The sequence below is a fragment of the Macrobrachium nipponense genome, chromosome 35 (genome assembly GCF_015104395.2).
Source record: "Macrobrachium nipponense isolate FS-2020 chromosome 35, ASM1510439v2, whole genome shotgun sequence".
NCBI classification, from domain to species: Eukaryota; Metazoa; Arthropoda; class Malacostraca; order Decapoda; family Palaemonidae; genus Macrobrachium; species Macrobrachium nipponense.
In genome coordinates this window covers 57,533,210-57,554,705 of record NC_061096.1, presented here as the reverse complement: position 1 = coordinate 57,554,705, position 21,496 = coordinate 57,533,210, and the positions used below count along the sequence as shown (strand labels likewise).

The window sequence follows — 21,496 nt, the reverse complement described above, 5'->3', positions numbered from 1 at the left end:
AAATCCTAATGTTAAGACCTCAGGTTTGTTAGTTAATGAAAAATACAAATTAGTTTTACAAATTTGGTATTTTCTTATATACATTGCTGCTGTTGAAGTTACACATTAGTACTGAATGACGAATCTATCGATCTCTCTATGATTTTTATTAATATATATATTAATGAGCATCACATTAAATGCACAAGGTATGCCCATCAAGTAACCAAGTAACTCTTATGGCACTTTATATGCGTAAGGGGACCGTCCGCTATGATGTCTATTTTTTTTATTTATTACGCGAAATAGATAATTTTATATATGTTTTAGATACATATAATACCTTCATCCTATAAAAATTTCAAGTCATTTGAGCAAAAACTTTTAGTTTTATTAGCAAAAATTATGATAAAAAAAAAAATAGGTAGCGATTTCTCCACTAATATGACATCAGTTGTATTGAAAATCATACCATAAAAACTTCTTTATATACGGAACAATTGTGTGTGACAGAATTTTGATTTTTTTTTTTTTTTTTATGAATTTTTTTTTTTATTTAGCCTAAACACTCAAAAAAATCTAAAAAAAAAAAGAAAGAAATAAAAATTATGTCACACAGAATTATGGGACTTTTATTCCTCTTTTCAATGATATCTTTCTCTCTAAAATTGGATAATAAATAACTGAGTAATGGCTACCGACATGCACATAAGTATGTTTTTGAGTTATGAGCTCCCAAAGATTTGCTATGTAAATTTTGCTTTTTTTTTTATAAAAGTCAAAACAACATTATTATAATTACTTTATTTGTACTTTTATTGTTGATTTCTACATCAAGGATCCTGGTCCTACCCCTAAAAGTGGTATTAATACCCTCAGCGTGACACCAGACAATGATGTTGACGGCAAGACATGAGACAATGAGGGCGGTGATAACAATGAATTTTCATGTTTTTCTTTCAGCACACTCCTGGCCTTCGCTAATTTTGCTAGCCTTAGTTGCTGAGTAGCCTTCTTGATCTTAGGTAACTTCGGCATTGCTATAAGTTCCCTAAGAAGTTATAAAAACAACGTAAATAGCTAGTGACCAAACGCAAGTGACGAAGTGCATGTAACTCCTTTGACGTCTGTGGCATAACTGAGTTATTCTCTGAGTCTCGCGGCTCTCGCCTATAAATAGTCGCTCTGAGCAGCTCTCCTCTCACACTACCTTTCATTGCTACCAGATGTATGAGAATCTCGAAAAAAAATCTGAAAAATCCTTGTATATAGCAAAAATAAACACGCAAAAACGATTCTGTCATACTCAGTCATACAGACGACGCAGTTACGATGACGTCATCATTTAAAAACCGCTATATCTTCATTATTTGTAAAAATAATTGGCTGAAACTTCTGGAAAGCATGCACGGCATGTTTCTGCATAGTTACAAGTAATAACTCTATTTTTTATTTTTTCAAGTTGACATGTCATCTGCCATAGCGGACAGTCCCCTTAAGCAAGCAGCCAATTGTGACTACAAGGAAATTACAGAATCACCTCAGTTATTTGAGGAGTGTGACAAACATTCACAAACTGCATCACAATTCATGTTCTGGTCCACAGTCATGGAAGTTGAAATGCTGATGTTACGTTTTGTGCGCTCATTAAGATAGGGCGATTTTAAACTGTGTACAATCTTGTGATGAGTTGTGTGGCTGGTTTCATGCATTTGACCACACAAACTATGCTCGTAAGCTTTCAGTTCATTGTGATATGATGCAGCTTCTTCACAAGCACCCTGAGGTGTATGATGGATTCATGAAGGGCAATTTTGTGGTAAGGAATCAGCTAGAAAGTTCAGCCTCACTTTGAAAGACCAAGAACACGAACAGAGCAACAAGAATCTCCAGGAGCATGGCGGTGCAAGTGCAACAGGACTCTATGAAAATCCAGAAGCATTGACTTTATTCATACTGACAGAATCTGAATGTGCTCATATTATTAAGGAGTATAAATCAGTGCATGACAAACAGCCCTCTTGTACAGGCCACCATGAGGAAGGACATAGCTTACAAGTCATGTTTCAAAGGGATGTGCTATCATTTATGAAAACAGTTGAAAAAATGGGCAATCCTTTTCTGAGAGTAAATAAAGAGCTTGTTGCTCTTGATACACAAAATATTATGGAGCAGTCAATTGCTGAAACTTTATGTAATATCAGGGAAGTTGGGAAGAAACTTCATAAACTGTCACTGAGAGACTCGAAAAATATTTGCTTAGCCTCCCTGACCGAACTAAAACCAAAAAAGGCAAAGTCACAGGCAAACAGAAACATAATATGGCTTTAATCACACAGCTCTTCCTCTCACTCCACTCACGTCCTGACACAAGTGCAACAGAATTTTTCAAATATGAGAATCAGAGAGAACCACCAAGCCTAGCAGACAGAGGTATGCTTCAAACTGACGTAAAATCAGACATTCTTCAATGTATCCAGACATCAACAGAGCAACCAGAAAGTCATTCTAGAGTAACTGTTGTGGTGTTGGACATGGCAGCAGTTGTCCACATGGTGTTCCCTACAAAATCAAAAACCTTCAGTGAGTATGTAATACTACACATTATCCTATATTTCAGAACTCAGATATAAAATGGTACCGAGAGTATTGATGCTATATATGGGATACTTATCCAGACAAAGATACTTAAAGTCACAGGCACAATTACGTCGTGGGACAGTGCTCTCCTATTAATAGATCATGTGAATTAGCAGATCTACAGCCATGCAACCATATTGAAGTTGACACCAGATATAGGCATTTTTATAAGGGAGTTCTGACTATTTGCGGGTCTGAGCTATTCGCCCCCCGCGAATAGCTGGTACACATCCCCCGTGAATACGAGTGGAACAATGCATAAAGTATTTTAATTTTTCATTAGTTTCATGATACAAATTTTGTATTATGTTTGATATAGATATAATCAATAAATTTTTTTTGTTTAAAAATCTTTGAAATGTCATTTGTCATTATTTTATTATTATATTTTGCCAAACATTATTGATATTGTAATACATCGGAAGGTCTAAAACTGCTGAAATTGTATGCCATTCAAAACTAATGACCTATAATTGAAAAATACTGGAATAAATCAAGAGATGGCATCTGCTGTTTCATCTCAATATTACTCAGTCCCCAGGCCTCCTCTGTCTTGGCTCCCAGCACAAATCAATATGTAGTTTAGCATATGAGGATGATATGGTCCCAATTTGGTGCTTTTGCAACAATCTGAACCAAACACCCTAATGTCCCCCCCTAACAGTTCTGATTATTGTGGAAGTTGTGATACATTTTGAAGTGTTGAAACCAGCCATTACTTGCTGTGAAGGTCTACGTAGAACTTGGGTCATTAGTGCGCTGCTGTAGGGTTTCAAATAAAATATCTTGCCATTTCTTGGATTGGTAGTAGGCTGAGTGGCACATTTTTATGAACTCTAATCCATCCATGTGACTAATCATTTCTCCATCTCCTTAATCAGCCCACCTCATTTCTTTGTTATAACCGTGGATTTTATTGATGTCAAAGATTTACCGGCATTGTTTATCTGTTTCTTGTCCTTTAGAATTGTTGAGATTGTTGACTGAAGCAGTCAAAATTCCTACGTTGTAGATATCATGAGCACAAAAAGGAGATGGCCAAAAAATAATTAAAGCTGATAAAACAGCAACAATCTAAGTTAACTTGGGTTACTGATAGAGAAATTGTGCTTCTACCCCACATTTGGGCAAGGTGGTTGTACCCAGCATCACTTACCTGAGAAAAATAAAAATAAAATTTTTTTATATATGGTTGCATTCTTACAACTGCCATTGTAAAATTGAAAAATCATAATTTGAATCATCATATCTGAGGTCCATCTGTACTTACTTCTAAAGCAGAAGATAAATTTATTATGGTATCAGGAAATTCATGAAAATGGGTTTAAATAAATCTGGACATTCATGTATACTTCATAGATTTATCAAGTTGCATTCAGATTTGCTTGGAAGAGATTCCATAGCATAGAGCAGTAGTATTGATCAGACTTTTTTTAGCCATAAGGCCCAAATAGGTTATGGTTAATTGCCACACAGCAATACGTAGCTCTGTAAATTATTATAACATAAATAAGTTCCTTAAATCAAGGTAGGGAAACAAAAAATTTCAGTTTTATTTAATTGATGCCCAGTAGTTTATGCTTGCATCTCCACTTACTTGTGAATATACAATTAGGGCCTCTGTAGTATTCAGGATTTGTGACATTTTACTCATGAATGTAAGTTTGGTTGTATTTCATCTTGGAGATAATTGTTTAAAGTAAAATACTTTATCAATAAAGAAATTCCCATGAATGTTGTGATATTACAATAATACTACCTCAATCTCACATGATTCGAGTTGTGTGAATTCACAATAGGGCAAACTTTTCCTTGGAACCAAGAACTTAATTATAAGCAAGTATTCCACACACATGCTAACGCAAAATTTTTTAATCCTGGAGAAACCCCTGCAAAAGTATTTGTTTAATTTTTTATGTGATTTATAAATTTTCAAGCTTTTATGTGTAACTTAACTTTTAATAATAAAAATGATCATTCTCTCTCTCTCTCTCTCTCTCTCTCTCTCTCTCTCTCTCTCTCTCTCTCTCTCTCTCTCTCTCTCTCTCTCTCTCTCTCTCTCTCTCTCTCTCTTATTGGTGGATGTATGTACGTACTGTGTTTATTAAATTTTTCAAATAATAATAGTAATAAAACTGTCATTGCAAAATTTGTATGTGATAGCATTTTTAAGAAATAACCTTTCCATTTCACTAAGAAAGAACAACTCTTCACTATCTCTCTCTCTCTCTCTCTATCTTACTTAGATGAAAGAATTTTTTTTGGTACATGTATATGTTTTTTAATATTTTCAAATAATAATAAAAATAATAATAATAATAATAATAATGTGATTAAAAAATGATGCTATAAATAATTCTTTCCCTTCATGTTTCGTTTTAACTCCACCAGAAGCTCGAAGTCCAGAGCTGTCAAATATGTAAAGTAATGTGACTGGAAGGGAATGTTGCTGATTAGCTGGTCAATGATCTTTACATAATTTCTCTCTCTCGGTCTGTACATATGTAATCTTCACACACACCTATATATTTACTTATTTTTACCAACCATTTATTCCTTTTTTTAAGGATAATGTAGTAAGCTAACTTTTAAATGGAATTACAATGACTAATTTCATTTAAAAGTTAGCCTAATACTTATATAAAGACAGTCTCTCTCTCTCTCTCTCTCTCTCTCTCTCTCTCTCTCTCTCTCTCTCTCTCTCTCTCTCTCTCTCTCTCTCTCTCTCTTTCAGTGGTAGACAATTTTTAATTAATCTATTTTTACTTTTACCATCTAGAACTGTAAGTGTGCTGTTCTAAAACATAGACACATAACTAAGAGTTGTATTAGTCTAATAAAAAGCACTGCTTGTTCATGATAAGGAATTTCAGAACAAAGAGAAAGAGACAGAATATAGAATTTCATAAAAGAGATTGAGAAGAGAGAAATACATTTTAGTATGTAATCTTCGCACACCTATATTTTTAACAACCATTTATTTCTTTTTTACAAGGTTAATGTATCAAGCTAACTTTTAAATGAAATTACAGTAACTTTAATTTCATTTAAAAGTTAGCTTAATACTCAGGAAGCATGATCATATTTAGTGTTCAAACTTTAGAAGTAAGCATTTATTAGCCTTTTTAGAGACCTTGCCAAACTTACGAGAAAATTCCCCTTGCGTGGGACGGGTCTGGAACCTAACCTCGCGTAAGTTCGGGGTATTACTGTAGTGTGAAGCTTATTTTGTATGCACTTAAGTTTTGTTTTCATATACAGCATTGTGCTTGAAATCTTTCAGGGACTCTTCCCAAGACGAAGAATGTTTCTCTTAACCACTGGACCACATCTCTACTATGTAGATCCTGTAAATATGGTGTTGAAAGGGCAAATACCATGGTGCCCTGCTATAACTCCTGAGGCCAAGAACTTCAAAACCTTCTTTGTACATACAGTAAGAAATTCTTTACATTGTTACTGCTAAATCTTTACTTTGTTACTGCTAAAGAATGATATAGCTTAGGGTGTTTGTAGATTAAGTGGAAAATCAAATGCTTGGTTAAACATTTGTTACCATGATCCTCTACAACACTTATGTACAGCTTTTAAATATAATATAAATTATTATATAGAATTTCAGGTGTTTACTTATGTGAAATGACTTATCTTATAGCAAGTCAGGGATTGGTTAAATTTTTTTAGAAAATTAATCATTAGGTCATAGTGGTCTGGATCTTCATACAGATAACAGATCTCTTACACAGTATTTTACTTATTCTCTCTCTCTCTCTCTCTCTCTCTCTCTCTCTCTCTCTCTCTCTCTCTCTCTCTCTCTCTCTCTCTCTCTCTCTCTCTCTCTGTGATAACCTAATAGTGGAATGAGAATGCTCCAGATGAGAAAAATATTTTAAATATCTTGATGTATTCTGATTGCTTCCTTCTTTATGCCTTTATGATGACAAAAACAATAATACTGTAATGTGCTTACATTAATAATGTTGATTGATGTCATCCAGCCATGACAATGACAATATGCCCCTGTACAGTGCCTACAATAATGAAATGAAGTTGAATAATGGTGTGGGCACTGTAAAGGCATCTGAGCTGTCACTAGGATCATCCCCAGAGTTTGGATGAAGCTGAGGAGTCCTAAGAGAAGAGGATGGTGACTGAAGTGTGACATCAGGAGCAGATGAAGTGGAAGACAGTCATCCGTAGTGAACACTTTTTCCTTCTTTTGGAAGTGTTGTAATTGGGAAATGTTTCCTTTGCCTTTAGAGTTCATCATATACCTGCTATAGTGGTACCATTGCTTCATATATCAAATGGATCACTTTAATGCTACTCTGGAGGGGGAGTAGTGCCATCAGTGCACCTCACACAATGCACTGTAGGCATTACTTAAAGGGTCTTTGCAGCATCCCTGTGGTCCCCTGCTACAACCTCTTTCTTTGCTTTACCTGTACTTCCATTGATACTCTCTTTCTTCCTTCTGACTTTACACCCTTTCTTAACAATTGCTTCACAGTGCAGCTTTGAGGTTTGTCTCCAGTTACACCGTACAAACCTTCTTATTGTTGATTTCTCTTTGAGCTGAATGACCTCATAGGTCCCAGTGCTTGGCTGTTGGCCTAACTTCTTTATTCTATTCTATTCTTCTGCTCTGATGCTGTCTTCCTTGGAAGGATTAAATTCCCTTATCTTAGTATTTTGAATTAGGTTAAACACTTCACTTGGAAGTAGTTCAACTTCACTTTCTGATTCTTCTCCTTTGACATAAATTTCACTTTCTGATTCTTCTCCTTTGACATAAATGACTTCTTTAGCTCTTCAACTCCTTGGTCATCAATTTGATATCCTGTTCAAGACTGAGCAGCGCCATCATAATCGTGTCACCCATTCTGTAGCCACTAACTTGTCTTGCCATTTTGAAGATCCTCCTTGCCTTGCCATTGTACCTAGAACCCTTTGAAATTCTTCAGAGCCTCAACCCACAAATTCTTCAAGTACACATTTACCATGGGTGAAAGTACTGCATCGGCAATGGAGAATGTTTTCCAACAGTCATAACATTCATTTCAGGGTTGGTATCAATAGCTACTGGTGTTACGCCTAAGACCTGTCGAGTACAGGTGGTGGCCTTGACATGCCAAATAATGCCTTGGTCAAAAGGCTGAAGAAATGAGGTCGTATTGTAAGGCAAAAATGTGACCCGCACATTTCGGTGTTCGGTGTTGATGGATTCAGAATGACCTGGAGCATTATCTATTGATAATTAAACTTTACAAGGATAACCTTTTCCCTCTAAAAAAACTTGTTACTCTTAGAATACCCAAAACATTTGTCACACCATTGCATAAAAAGCTGCAATGATGCATGCATTGGAATTGCATGTACACCTTTAAATGAGAAGGTTATTTGTTCCGATACGTTATACAAACCATCGGTCCTTTACAATAGGAAGGTAACTAGCGGCAGCTGGAATGGTCGTAAGCTTCAAACAAGGGAGTTCGGTAGTTAACTGCTTGTCCGACAGTGCGAGCACCGCGCGACTGAGAGGTGAAGAATCACTTTTGCTTTCGGCTGTGTGGTGTGAGGACGTTGTTCGCCATCGCTCTCTGCCCGCTACATCTTCGTATGCTTTGGAATTGTGTATTGTGTATTCTTCTACTGGTTTGTCTGGCTTTGAAAGTGAAATTTGTAAATACTGTATTTTCATTTTCATTTATTTATTGATATCATGGATCAAGAAATGGAGCTTTCGCCCCGCCCCCCCTTCATCCGTAGAGTGTGTCCCGGGTTGGAGGGGCGTAAATGCGGTGGTTTTCGCTCATTTCCAGAAGTGGATCCCCATGATTTGTGTACTCGATGCCGAGGGCGTGAATGCTCTCGGGCCGAGCCATGTGTAATTTGTGTCAATTGGTCGGAGGTGCAGTGGGGGTTGTACGAGGGTAGGAAGAAGCGAAGGCCTGCCAAGGAGTCATCGGAAAGCTCTCCAGCGACTCCTTTGGTTACTGATACTTCCTCGTCTTTCCTGCCCCCGGCTCAGCTCCCACGTATGGCACCTTTCCCTTTGGGGGGGAGGTTTCGGAGTCCTTCTCCTCGCTTGATCAGTCGAGTGTGGAGGAGGGCGCTCGTTACCCCGATGTACAACTGTATTCGGGGTCTTCCGTTCGCTCGGGGTGGGGCTCGTCTCCCCTCGTGCGAGAGGGAACCCCTCATGTTTACCCGACTGTTGCTCCCGCAGGTGCTTCTTCCGTGGGGGACGACCTTGGACAGGTGTGGGCGTCACTGGGACTGCAGGGCGTGCCGAGTATTCAGGGGCTTATTCAGCGTCTGGGGCGGTCACCCATGGAGCGGTGACCACCACCACTACCACGATCTCTACCCCAAGGTACGCCGCCCCTCCTCACCTGGTTTACACTCCCCATGTGATGTCGGTGACGCCAACAGCCGCCTTGCAAGGGCCGATCGCTGCCGTACCGAGGAGGGGCGTGCCACTGCCGCCCGAGTTCTTCGTGCTGCCTTCCCCAGACTTCCGCTGCCCTAAGAGCTCGCCCCTGGATCTGCCGCCGGTACCCAGGATGTCACTGGCTGCCGCTAAGTCTCCTGGCCTACCTGCTTTGCCTGCCGTACCTGCCGCTAAAGATGTTCCTGCCGCTGGTCCTGCCGTTCCTGCCGCTCCTGCCCACGTCGTTCCAGCCCACGGTGTTGCTGCCCCCAGATGCTGGTCTGTCCGGACAGGTGCAGCCGGGCTCTGTTGCTTCAGCAACAGCAGCCCCGGGTCCTTCCTGGATGGCTGACCTGACGTCTGTCCTGCAAGAGCTGAAGAAGAGGAGGAGGAAGGTGTCGTTGTCGTCTTCTTCATCGTCTTCTTCGTCGTCTGCTGCCGCCTCTTCCCCTTCGACTTCTAAGGCTCCCAAGCCGAAGAAGAAGAAGGCTGCCTCCTCCCCCCCTCAAGAAGGCTCCTTCGGGAACTTCTAAGGGCCCGTCCCACTCCGGTGGGACGGGGGTTCCTTCTGCTGGTCCTCCTGCTCCTTTGGGAACAGGGCCCGTCGCTCCTTCCGCAAGGAAGAAGAAGACGGGGACCAGAGGGGTACCGGCTAACACCGGTACTTCCTCGCCTGGTGTTAGCGGCGCTGCCGCTACGCCAGGTTCCGGCTCGGTCTCTCGTTTGCGAGAGGTTCCGAGTGTACAGTCTCCCGCCAAAGTTCTGGCGGCAGAGTTTGCTCGGTGCCAGGACCGCGGCACGGAGCAGAAGGCTGGTGAGAGCCGCTCAGGTGATTCTCACCAGGCCAGCGGCCGCTCTCGCAGCGACCAGCCGGTAACCCGGGTCGACGTGACGGTCCCTGACCGGCCACGGGCTGAGGCTGGGAAGAGGTCCCCCCGATCGTTGGCGCCAGCTTTGGCTGGTACCAGCGGTTTGACGCGCCGCCAGGACACGCACCGGTCTCACCGCGACAGTGGTCTCTGCAGGTCCCCTGACCGCCGCTCCCACAGGGACCGGGTGGATAGGGGGACCAGCAGCAGCTCACGCGGTGCGACCAGGCCTGCAGCTCGATCCCCACCGCGGGTTGGTGATCACCTGCAGCCCTCCAAGCACACTGGTTCTGCCAGTGAGTGAGGGGGGAGCGTCAGGTCTTCCTCTCCTGTACCTTCAACTTCCTTGGGTTACGCCGGGAAGAGCGAGGCACCTGCGCGCCCCTTGCGATCCCGTCACGACGCCGTACATGCCAGGCACGGTCTTAGGATCAACCAGGACGTACGCGCAAGTGACAGGAGGAGACCGAGAGGGGTCTGTTGCTGTTCCTCCTTCTGAAGGAGGAGGATCTTGGGAGTCGCTCTTGTTGGAGGGACTTGACGGTCCTACTCCTCAAGACGCCGTCACTCCAGAGATCCAGTGGAACTTTGCCGAGGTTATTGCGCTGATTCGTCAGCACAACGACCTCGGGGAAGGATTGCAGCTCCCACCATCCGAGCCCACTTCCCGGCTCGAGTCGTTTTGGGGCCCGAAGAGGGAACCCAAACCGACGCTGGGGCTGCCACGGTCAGAGCTGGCCAACTCCGTGCTTGACCAGGAGGAGTCTCTAGTCTCCGGACGGGAGGGTTCACTGAAGTCAGGCAGGTCGTCTAAGCTACTTTCTCCTCCTCTACAGCGACAGCGGCGTTTCTACGTGCCTTCTGAGGATCCAATGCCGCCCAAACAGGTTAACCCAGAACTAGCAAGGCTAACTCCGGGTGTGTCCCTGCAGCAGCTCCTGTAGGAGAACCAGAGCACTTGCCCTGGAATCAACCGCTATGGTGGCTTTTCAGGTAGTCTCCTGGTTGGATCTGTGGTCCCTCACAGTATCCAAAGTCGCGGCCAACTCTGGGAGTTCTACTCTCAAAGAAGACCCGGCTTTCATAAGACTTTGCCAGTCTGGAGGTAGGGCCATTTCCTACCTCGCCCATCAGACGGTAAACCCGTGGGCAAACCTGGTACTTCGTAGTAGGGACGCAGTTCTTACCCGGGTATCCAGGGGGGCTGGGCGCGAGGCGGCACTTGGACTACGTAATGGACCTATTCAGAGTTCCTGCTCTCTCTTCCCTGGAGAGATGGTGGACGCTGCAGTAGAAAGGCGGTCCACTGATGACAGTTACTGCCTAGTACACCAGGCAGTCTCGAAGGCTTCTGGCAGCCTCGAGCTACTGCGGCTAAGCCCAAGAGTTTGGCTAGCGCTTCCTCGGCTGCTAAGCAGAGGATGAAGTACCTGGGTATGCTGATCGACACGGAAGCAGGGCAAGTCTTCCCCGCAGACTTGTGGATCAGCAGATTCAGGGAGGCAGCCGACCGATTTCTGTCTCGACAGGAACAGTCTGCTCAGCAATGGTAAGTCGTGATCGGCCACCTGTCGTCACTCGAGAAGTTAGTTCCTCACAGACGTCTTCACCTGCGGTCTCTTCAGTGGAGACTAAAGGAGAGTTGGTCACAGGCTCAGGAACCTCTTAAGAGGAGTGCCTCTCCGCACTCCCTCCCCTGAGATGTTGCTGTTTTCAGACACATCCACTGAGGGATGGGGCGCACACCTGGAGGAGTTGCTGGCTGCAGGTGTGTGGGACTATCATGACAAGCACCTTCACATCAATGTCCTGGAACTCAAGGCGGCGTTCTACGCTCTCCAAGAGTTTCAGGACCGCTTGGTGGGACACTCGGTGGTGTTGATGTGCGACAACACCACAGTAGTGGCATACGTCAACAAACAGAGGGGCCTAGTGTCTCTTCCGCTGCACCAGTTGACTGTGCAGGTGCATGGATGGGCCGTGGCTCACTCGATAGAGCTGTCAGCATGCTACATTCCAGGCAAGAGGAATGTAGTAATAGACAAGCTCAGCCGTCGGGATCAGGTGATAAGAACCAAATGGTCTCTACACCCAGACGTGGCGGAAAGGCTCTTCAACCTATGGGGGCGTCCAGTTGTGGATCTGGTCGCCACCCGGCACAACAGAAAACTCCAAGTTTTCTTTTCAGCCGTGCCGGACCCATGGGCAGCTGCAGAGGACGCTCTTCAACACCTGTGGGACAACCTCTTCGCTTACGCCTTTCCTCCCTTCTGTCTGATTCGCAAGGTGATCAGCTGAGTGCTGGCCACGCCGAATCTCAGGATGATCCTGGTGGCTCCCAAATGGCCTGGGTATCCGGACCTGCTGGCTCTGCTTGCGGAAGCACCGAGAGAGATTCCCCCTTGGCACAACCTTCTCGTCCAGCCCTTGGAGGAATAATGGGAGGAGACGCCTTGCTGCGGGATAAGTGAAGCCACTCAGGTCGCTGGCCGCCATATTGGGACTGGCAACTTAATCCCTTGGTCGACCGTAGGTATGCGACCTTGTGATGACTAAGGTGTCATTCTTTTTATTTTTGATACGCAATGTTATTTTAATTCGTTCTTTTAGTTTTCTTTCATGTGCGTACTCTTCTACTTACGGTACACATAATTTCGTAGTCCATTTTATCCGCAGACAGTTAACACGTTTACTGAAACTATAATGCCTTGATGAAAAAATAAGTGAATTTGAGGGAAGTGAAGCTACTATTTAATTCATTTTGGTATTCAACACCTTATTTGACACATCAAATTCTCGAAATCTAAATACCAAAGGATTTAAAAGACCAATTCAGAAGAATAATGCAAGTGATATTAAAGATTTTCTAATAAAAGCAGAAACATATATCAGATCTTTGAGACTTCAGGATGGTAAAGACATCTTAAAATAAGATCGAAAAACTGGTTTAATTAATTGGCTTTCTCTATTGCATACGAAGTCTTCAGATTCTGTACGAAACCTGTATTGGATCAGATGGTGGGCCTTTACAATTTTTGATGACCTACAAATTCAGTCAGGATCATATTGAACTATTCTTTGGTCAAGTAAGAAGCATGGGAGGCCGTAATGATAATCCAACAGCGAGACAATTCTCTGCTGCTTACAAAAGGCTACTTGTACATAATGACTTAATGCCATCAGAGTCGGTGTCCATATTAACTGCTTCAAGCAGCATAAAAGAGCAGGTTGCAGTTTCAAGACATTGAGTTTTAGAAGTTCAAGAAGCATATTCAGATGGCAAGGAAGATGATTATGATTATATTCCAAACCATTACCACTTGTCAAAATGTTCAAATAAAATAGTAGCTTATTTTGCAGGCTTTGTTGTTAAATTAAAAAAAAAGTCTTTACAGTGTGATGCATTAACATTAAAAGACGCTAATTTTCGTCACACCCTCATCAAATTAAAAACTAAAGGAAAATTGGTGTATCCATCAAATGATGTTATTGATATATGCAATACATGCGGAAAAAATGAGGGAAATGTTGTCCTGTAACAAAACACTGGGGAGAGTTAACTTCCATAAATTAGTTAGTTCCAGTATTGGCAGCTTACAGAGGCAAAACAATATCTTCAGAATTCGATTATCACATGTATGATACTCAACCATTGGACAATCACTTGCACTTATTGATTAAAACAATAACTGAAAAATATTTGCAAGTGAGATATAATTATGCTGGTAAGCGGATTGCTGCTAAACTTCAATCGCAGGTCGCAGGAAAGACCCGCCAGATATATACTAAGTTAATTCATTTTAGCGATCAATAACTCCTAATAGTAGGCGATAACAAACAGTAAGGACTAAGGAATTAGCAGACATAAAAAGAATAGCTTTAAATTTGTGCCAGTAATAGGTTATATGTATATAAGATTATGAAAAATTTGTATTGTATTTCTGAGTAATAAAGTAAGGTATTATGTATGATGAAATAATTAACTGTGTTCTTTAAAAGAATGATAGAATGTCTAACACTTTTCGCCTCCATTTATGCCATGAAAAGACGCATTATGAAAATAAAAGATGGGAAAAGTAACTGAAGCGTTTCTATTAATCCTTATGGTGTGGTCTCTCTTTTGCCAGTCCTGGGCGTGGCTGCCACGCGGTAAACTGGCTTCACTTTACTGAACGGTCTGACCCATGCGGGGCGTCTCCTCCCATTATTCCTCCAAGGTCCAGCCGCACGTAGAACGTTACCACCGAACAGTCCAGTCCCTACAACTTCACGGCTGGCTGTTATCCACCATATCTTGCAAATGAGAGGCTTTTCTCGCAGCGCAGCAACAGAGATGGCTGGACGCGTCCGACAGTCCTCTGCAGCTGTGTACCAGGGAAAGTGGGCCGTCTTCTGTGGTTGGTGTCGTAGACAGGGTCTATCTCCTCTTAGAGCCACTCTTCAGCAGGTAGCGGATTTCCTCGTTTTACTTTGCCGAGAGAAGCTCCTCTCCGTCCCCACAGTCAAAGGATACAGAGCCACCCTGGCCCTGGTCCTTAAGCTGAGGGGATTGGATATCTCGAATTTGTTCGAGATCTCCTTGCTTATGAGGAGCTTCGAAAGGTCTTGCCCACGGAGCTTCGAAAGGTCTTGCCCACCCAGGGAACTCAGGCCCCCAGGGTGGGACGTGACTCTCGTCCTTAGGAGTTTGACTCGAAGAAGACCATTCGAGCCATTGTTGGCCCTGGCATTGGCGAAGAGAGTAGGGGAACTTCATGGTCTGTCTTTCGATGTAAAGCATTCCAGGGGATGGGGATCTGTGACGCTCGATTTCGTCCCAAACTTCGTGGCCAAGACTCAGAATCCGTCGATCCCTGACGGCAGGTTCGAGTCTTTCACAATGCCCTCCCTAATGGATTTCACCGACAACGATACGGATGAGATGCTGCTTTGTCCTGTGAGGGCGTTACGGCGCTATCTGAAGAGAACTCGACACCTCAGGCCTGAGTGTCGACGCCTCTTCGTTAGCACTGGGGTGACCAAGAAAGAAGTATCCAAGAACACACTTTCTTTCTGGCTGCGTGAGGTGATCAGGAGAGCGTACGAAACTGATGGTAGTGACGACATCCGTCCCCTTCGTCCGAGAGCCCACGAAGTCAGAGGCATTGGTCCTTCACTTGCGTTCTGCAAGAACTTCTCCGAGGCGCAGGTCCTGAAGGCAGGGGTCTGGTCTAACCAGACCACCTTCACTTCCTTCTACCTTCAGGATATTGTCCACAAGTCCTTGGATACTTTTTCCTTGGGACCTGTGGTGGCTGCTCAACACATTGTGTAGCTTACCCATCACCCGAGCAGGCAGAACAGCATCGATTCCTGGTGTGACTGTAGGAATGAATGAGTGAATGAGAGTGCGACTGGCTTCTCTTCCCCATCTTTCTCTCCCTCTACCTGTGGGCAGAGGGACATGGTCGTCACTACGCTGGAAAAGGAAGAGATGCAGGTAAGCTACTTGACCGAGCCCCATCCTATCCCTTTCATTAGGGATAGGAGTGAATATCCACCACTTCCCCCAACAAGGGGGGGGGGGGGAGTGGATGCCAACAAGAGACAAACCCATAACTTTATGTTGCCTCTTGCAACAGGAACAAGTTCTTGCTTGCTAGTTTTAAGAGATATGCTTGCCCCTCTCTTATTACTTGGGTCCAGAGGTCTGACCATTGATCCTGCGGTACATACCCCGATCAATTGGGCAGAGGCTAGGATCCCAACCCCTCTGCTCGTACGACCAGGGAGGGAATCCAAGGTTGGGCGAACACCAGTATGTTCTTCAAGACTCAGATTCCTCCCACCAAGAAGTAAGTCTTCCTATTGTAAAGGACCGATGGTTTGAATAACATATCGGAACAAATGACAATTTGTCGAAAATTGCATTTTCATACATTCAACTTCCCTGTCAGATATATACTTAGCTATAGACTCCGTCGTCCCCGACAGAAATTCAAATTTCGCGGCACTCGCTACAGGTAGGTCAGGTGATCTACCGCCCTGCCCTGGGTGCCAGGACTAGGAACCATTCCCGTTTTCTATCAGATTTTCTCTGTCGCTGGTGGTGTCAACATTGTTGTTACTACCTCCTGACTGGAATTCTTTTTTCAACGCAATTGATCTTCTTTCGGCCGACTTTTGGTGACGTACTTGGATCGTTGTTTTGGCATTCGCTATCGTGGACTTGTTTTGGACTTGCTTTTGGATTTTTCTTAAAAATGTCTGACTCGAGTGTTGGTGTGAGAGTGTGTGTGAATGAAGGCTGCAAGGTGAGGATGCCGAAGGCTTCGGTAGATCCTCACACTGTATGCCGACGTTGTAGAGTTGTTGAATGTTCCTTGGCTAACGCTTGTAATGAATGTGAAAGGTTGAGTGCTGAAGAATGGAAGACTCTAACTTCTTACTTGAAGAAGTTAGAGAGAGACAGAGTGAGGAAAGCGGCTTCTAAAAGCCTAAGTAGATCTAGATCTAATGAACCTTTATCTAGTTCTGTAGCTTCTTCTCCTCATAATATGAATTATTCTCCCTCTGTATCAGACCGATCACAGTTTGCAAATCCGACAGATTCTGCATTGGAAATTGCAGACCTGAAAGCTTCCCTTCAAAGGATGCAAGAAAAAATGGCGGCTTTAGAAGGTGAGCAAAGTGATGGTGATATTTCAAGTGATGTAAGTGTCCCCAGTGTAGTGGAGGGGGCGTCTGGTCGGCTCTGCGACGCTCCCAGGCCTAGACCTCTTCCAAGCTCCCTGGCCCAGAGGAGAAGGAAAGTCGAAAGCCTTACGGAGGTTGTGGAGATTCCCCACCGATCAGGCGTCCCTTCGGCAGGCTCTGTATCACCTCAGACTGCCAGGGACCGCTATTGAAAAAGCGTCCTGCGTGAGTGCTTCTCTTCTTCAGGATCTCCCTCACCAAAACGCGGGTGGAAGGACACGAATCTTTCTCGCCCATTGAAGAGGAACTGGAAAGAGCCTGCTTTGGATTCTAGCCCCGAGCGCTTTTCAGAAGAAGAAGCGCCCTCGGTTATCAAGAGAGCTAGAAAAGAGTCGACTCCCTTTGCTGCAAGGGAACCTCAAGCGCCTTCCAGATCTCCCTCTCCTCCTTATGAAGAGGAAAGAGAGCCGTCGACCAAGAAGATCCTGTTAAATCTACAGGAGCAGCTAGCTTCTTTGGTGGGAGTCCTATCCAAAGAGCCTTCTCGTAGAAAGGACAACAAGCTGCCTATCAAAAGGTCTAGACACCGATCTCCTGCCAGGCGCAACGAACCCTCCAGGGAAGATGTCGCACAGGCGGCCATCTCTGTTGGGAACGAAGCACTGGACAGGCGAGAGGAAGAAGAGGAAGAAGCGCCAGCCAGGCGCCAGGTGCCAAGCAGGTGCCAGGCAACACCTGAAATTGATTCGCTGTACAAGAGAGAAGTTTTCGCAGGGCGTGAAGAGCCAACCAGGCGCAAGGCGCCAGATCACAACCAGGATCCTTCCAGGTGCCAGATGCCAACCAGGCGCCAGCCAGGAACGAGGCGCCGACCAGGCGCGAGGCGCCAGCCAGGCGCGAGGCGCCAGCCAGGCGAGAGGAGCCAGCCAGGCGCCAGTTAGACAAGATTCGCCAGTGATTAGACATAGGGAGGCGATGTCACTTAGTCCCTCACCTATGAGAAGTCCTTTGCCTTCGGAAAGAGTGAGGTCGAAGGAAGAAACATGCGATAAAAGGGATCGTTCTCCTTCTGACCCTCTCGAGCTAGAGGAAGTGTCAGAAGAATAGGCTCCAAGTAAAGAAGGACTATCGAATTATAAAGTTCTAACGGCACTCCTCAAAGAATATGGAGATTCTCTGACCCCAGCTGCTCCGCTTTCTCCGCGCTCTCTTTTCAAGTGCTAAAGCTCTGAAGTCATCGTCCTTCCTTAAAATGAGACCGGCCATCTCAATGAAGAGGGCCCTCCAGTCTCTCGGTTCCTAGATACAATCGAAGAAGGAACTAGGGAGGACGGTGTTTTGTATGCCTCCTGCCAGACTGACGGGCAGAAAAGGCATATGGTACGAGACAGGAGAGAACATGGGACTGTCTCTTCCAGCTTCGGCAGAATCGGACTTCTCGAGTCTAGTAGACTCGTCGAGGAGGCATGCCTTAAACTCGGCTAGAGCGACTTGGGGCCTTTCTGAATTGGATCACCTCCTCAAGGGGCTTTTCCATGTCTTGGAAGTGTTCAATTTCCTGGATTGGTCCCTTGGGGTTTTGGCTAAAAAGACCCATGACGCAGAAGGCCTAAACCCAGAAGTTTTGCTGAGCATCCTGGCATGCATAGATAAAGCGGTTCAGGATGGTTCAGGAGAAGTCACCTCTCTCTTTGGAGCGGGAATTTTAAAAAAGAGAGCGGTTTTCAGTTAATTCTTGACTAAAGCCGTCTCTCCCTCGCAGAGAGCCGCTTTACTTTTCGCTCCATTATCAGAGCATTTGTTCCCTTCTCAGTTAGTGAAGGATATTTCACATTCTCTAACTGAGAAGGCGACTCAGGATCTTCTCATGCAATCTTCGAAGAAGAATAGACCTGTGGTCATTGAAGACAAGAAAGGGGCTCGTACATCGCAACAGCCCTTTCGAGGAGGCCCTCCTTCTAGAGCAACCTGCAAAAGGAAAGCTACGGAAAAATGAAAAGGAAGAGAGCCTTCTTCCGACCTTTAAAAAGGGTAAATGAGATCGAGATCCTCCAAACACCAGTAGGTGCCAGGCTACAGGAATTTGCGGAAGCCTGGGCACGGATAGGAGACGACACCTGGTCGCTGTCAGTCATCAAGAAGGGATATTACATCCCCTTCAAGGACAGTCCTCCCCTGACGTCAACACCGAGGGAACTGTCCGCCAGATACAAGGACCCTGTGCTGAGGGATACTCTTCGACAAATGGTGGAACAAATGTGGGACAAGGGTTAGGCTAGGTTAGTAGGTGAATTATTTTATTCGTCGGTACTTCCAATAATTCCTGTTTCAGTATTTTAGTTATTATAGCCTCGGGTAATTCCTCTTTTAGGGTGTCAGTTGGCCTGCTGTCTTCTGCCCCCTTTAGTTGTAGGAGGTTTTTTCACGGCTTCTCGGAAGGTTTGACTTAACCTGGGGACCCAGGTCGGCTAGGGGTTGCAGGCGATTACCCCTAATTTACCCATTCCCCCTCCGTGCTCTTCCTTCCGGCCCGGAATCGTTTCCGGTGGTGTTTGTTAGCTCGCTGTTCTAGTAAACCTTCGGGGAACGGCAGCTGGAGCGTTGAGCACCATCGATTATCGGAGGAGGTTAGGAGTTGTAGTTTACGTATTCTGTTATACCCCTTTTTGTAAATTTACTAATTACCCCTTCCTGCCCTCTTTCCCTTCCGGCCGGTTTGTTGGTGGGTTTTGTTAGCTCACTGTCTAGTAAACCTTCGGACGACAGCTGGAGTGAGCACTAATCGGGGGGATTAGTCAGAGGAGGTCAAGGAATAGAGATTATGTAATCTCCGTGGGTACTTAGCCGGCTCTGTGTTTCCCGGTTGAAGTGTGATCTATCATCACTCTCGCCAGGGTTTTACACACCGGAAGTTATTAGTACTGCTGTGTCCACCGCTCTGTTTTTCATTATTCTCAAATTTTTTGCTACCGCCCCCATTCCGGTCGGTGGGGGGGTGGGGAGAACCAGGTTTAGAATACTTTTCCATATAACTTGGAATAGCTACTCTTTTTTCCAGTGCATTCAGATTCAGACCAGGTTTACCTGGCTCCCTGTTCTGTTCGTATGAAACCAGTTCCGTCGGTATTAGCGATCATGATAATGAGATTATGGATTCCAGAGCAAGCGGAGACTTTCACAGCTTGTTTTTTTAGTACAATTCTTTATGAAGAGTTGGTTTTTCCCTGTAACTAGTTATCATAAAACTAGTTTAAGTGTACTCATGTATCAATTCTAACCTACAGATGGTACACTGTCTGGAGTTGAGCTGTTCAGCTGTTCTCCAACAACCTTGTGGGCATGTAGTCTGCCGATCTCATGCCAGCTATTCGGTACAGATGGAAAACTTCCTAGTCTGGTGTCCGGATGGCTGCGAAGTATGTTACAGCTTAGTACAAAACGTAACTAATGAGTCGGTAAGTACCATCCGCACCTTAGTTTTGTTTATTTTGAACATAGTTTCATTTAGGATGGGAATTTCTAGAGGATCTGATTTTGTCCTTTCTTACAGACCCCTCTGGCGCTTAAGGCCTCCTCACTAACAAACTTGAAGATCTGGGTGGGCGGCTATGGTAGGAACGTAGCCGCTGGATGTCCCTATATGCTGTCGGAGGAGATGTGTTCTTTCCTCTATCCCAATGCTAGGATTTTGGCAGCAGTAGCTAGGGAACTTGCGGCTCCTATCATAGAGAGGATCGATACCCAGATCCCCCTTGAAGAGGGTTTATGTGAGGAAGTGACTGGAGAGGTAGCAGACATCAGCCTACATAAAGAACCGATGGCCATCGACTCTCAGGAAGAAGGTAGGGAGGTAAGTGAGGCAGGAGGTATTAGCTCTAAAATTAATGTTTTTAGTCCATCTTCTTCTTCATCATCTTCCTTCCAGGGCTTCTCAAAGTCCAGGATCCTTGGGGGTAGGTCTGGTTCTGTAATCCCCAAGGTGAAAACTTTAACAAAGGAGTCCCTGCAGAAGGCGGCCAGACCAGCTAAGCCTTCTCCAGCGGACTCCGCCAGGTCATCATTGGCTACCAAGCCTTTGACTGCCCCGGCGAAAGCTACTCCCCCACATAAGGGGTTGAGAGCTAAAGGTCCTAAAACCAGACCATTGGAATCCGGCTTTAACCCAGATGCCTTTGCAAATCTCCTAATGGAGAAGATGGGCAGCATGGTGGACTCGAGATTCCAATCGATGTCTTTTCAGCTCGCTTCGGGCTTGGAGACATCAGGACAATCCATCCTGTCCCTTGCTCAGAGACTACAAACTCAGGAGAGTTTGCTGGCCGGACTTATTCAGTTTGGAGGCACACAACAATCCTTTGTTGTACCGTATGCGTCTAAGCTCCCGCCATTTAGGAAAACAACCCATGGCGGTTGGCTCTGCATGCTCCTTTCTCTGAGGGCATGCTGACAATTGAAGGATGTGGTACCCGTCCGGTAGAAGATTATGAATTCTTCCCGGCGGGTCTCCAATTTCCCTTCCCAGGCTACGCTCGTTTAGCTGAGGAAGCCTTTGTAAGGGTAGACAAAGTCCCAAGGAGACGGTGATCTATCCTAGGGACCAGGCACAGTCGGCATGGGTCCGCACTCTTTCAGAATGGGAGTGCACCAACACGAAGTTGATGCCAATTAAAGGTTGTTTTTATGCATGACACTTACCTGGCAGGTATATATATAGCTTATCCTCTTGACGCACTGGCAGAATTTCAAAACTCGCGGCAACCGCTAGTACATGGTAGTTCAGGTGATGGCCACCCCGTTCCCGTGGCGCTGGTACTTGGAACTATTCCCGTTTTCCTCAGATTTTCTCTGCCAGCCGAACCGGCAACATCGTTGTTGGTTCTCTGTTAATTTCCTGCTCGTT

At 44.9% G+C, this 21,496-nt stretch overlaps 1 protein-coding gene across 4 annotated transcripts in view; it reads left to right on the top strand.

Moving 5' to 3' along the window:
* Nucleotides 1-21,496, top strand: part of LOC135208812 (3-phosphoinositide-dependent protein kinase 1-like) — a 106,376-nt gene that overhangs the window by 67,871 nt on the left and 17,009 nt on the right. For all 4 annotated transcript variants that reach the window (XM_064241351.1, XM_064241350.1, XM_064241352.1 and 1 more), the window contains one exon: nt 5,903-6,055. In XM_064241351.1, the coding sequence (XP_064097421.1) occupies nt 5,903-6,055 (153 nt within the window). The remainder of the gene's footprint in view (nt 1-5,902; nt 6,056-21,496) is intronic.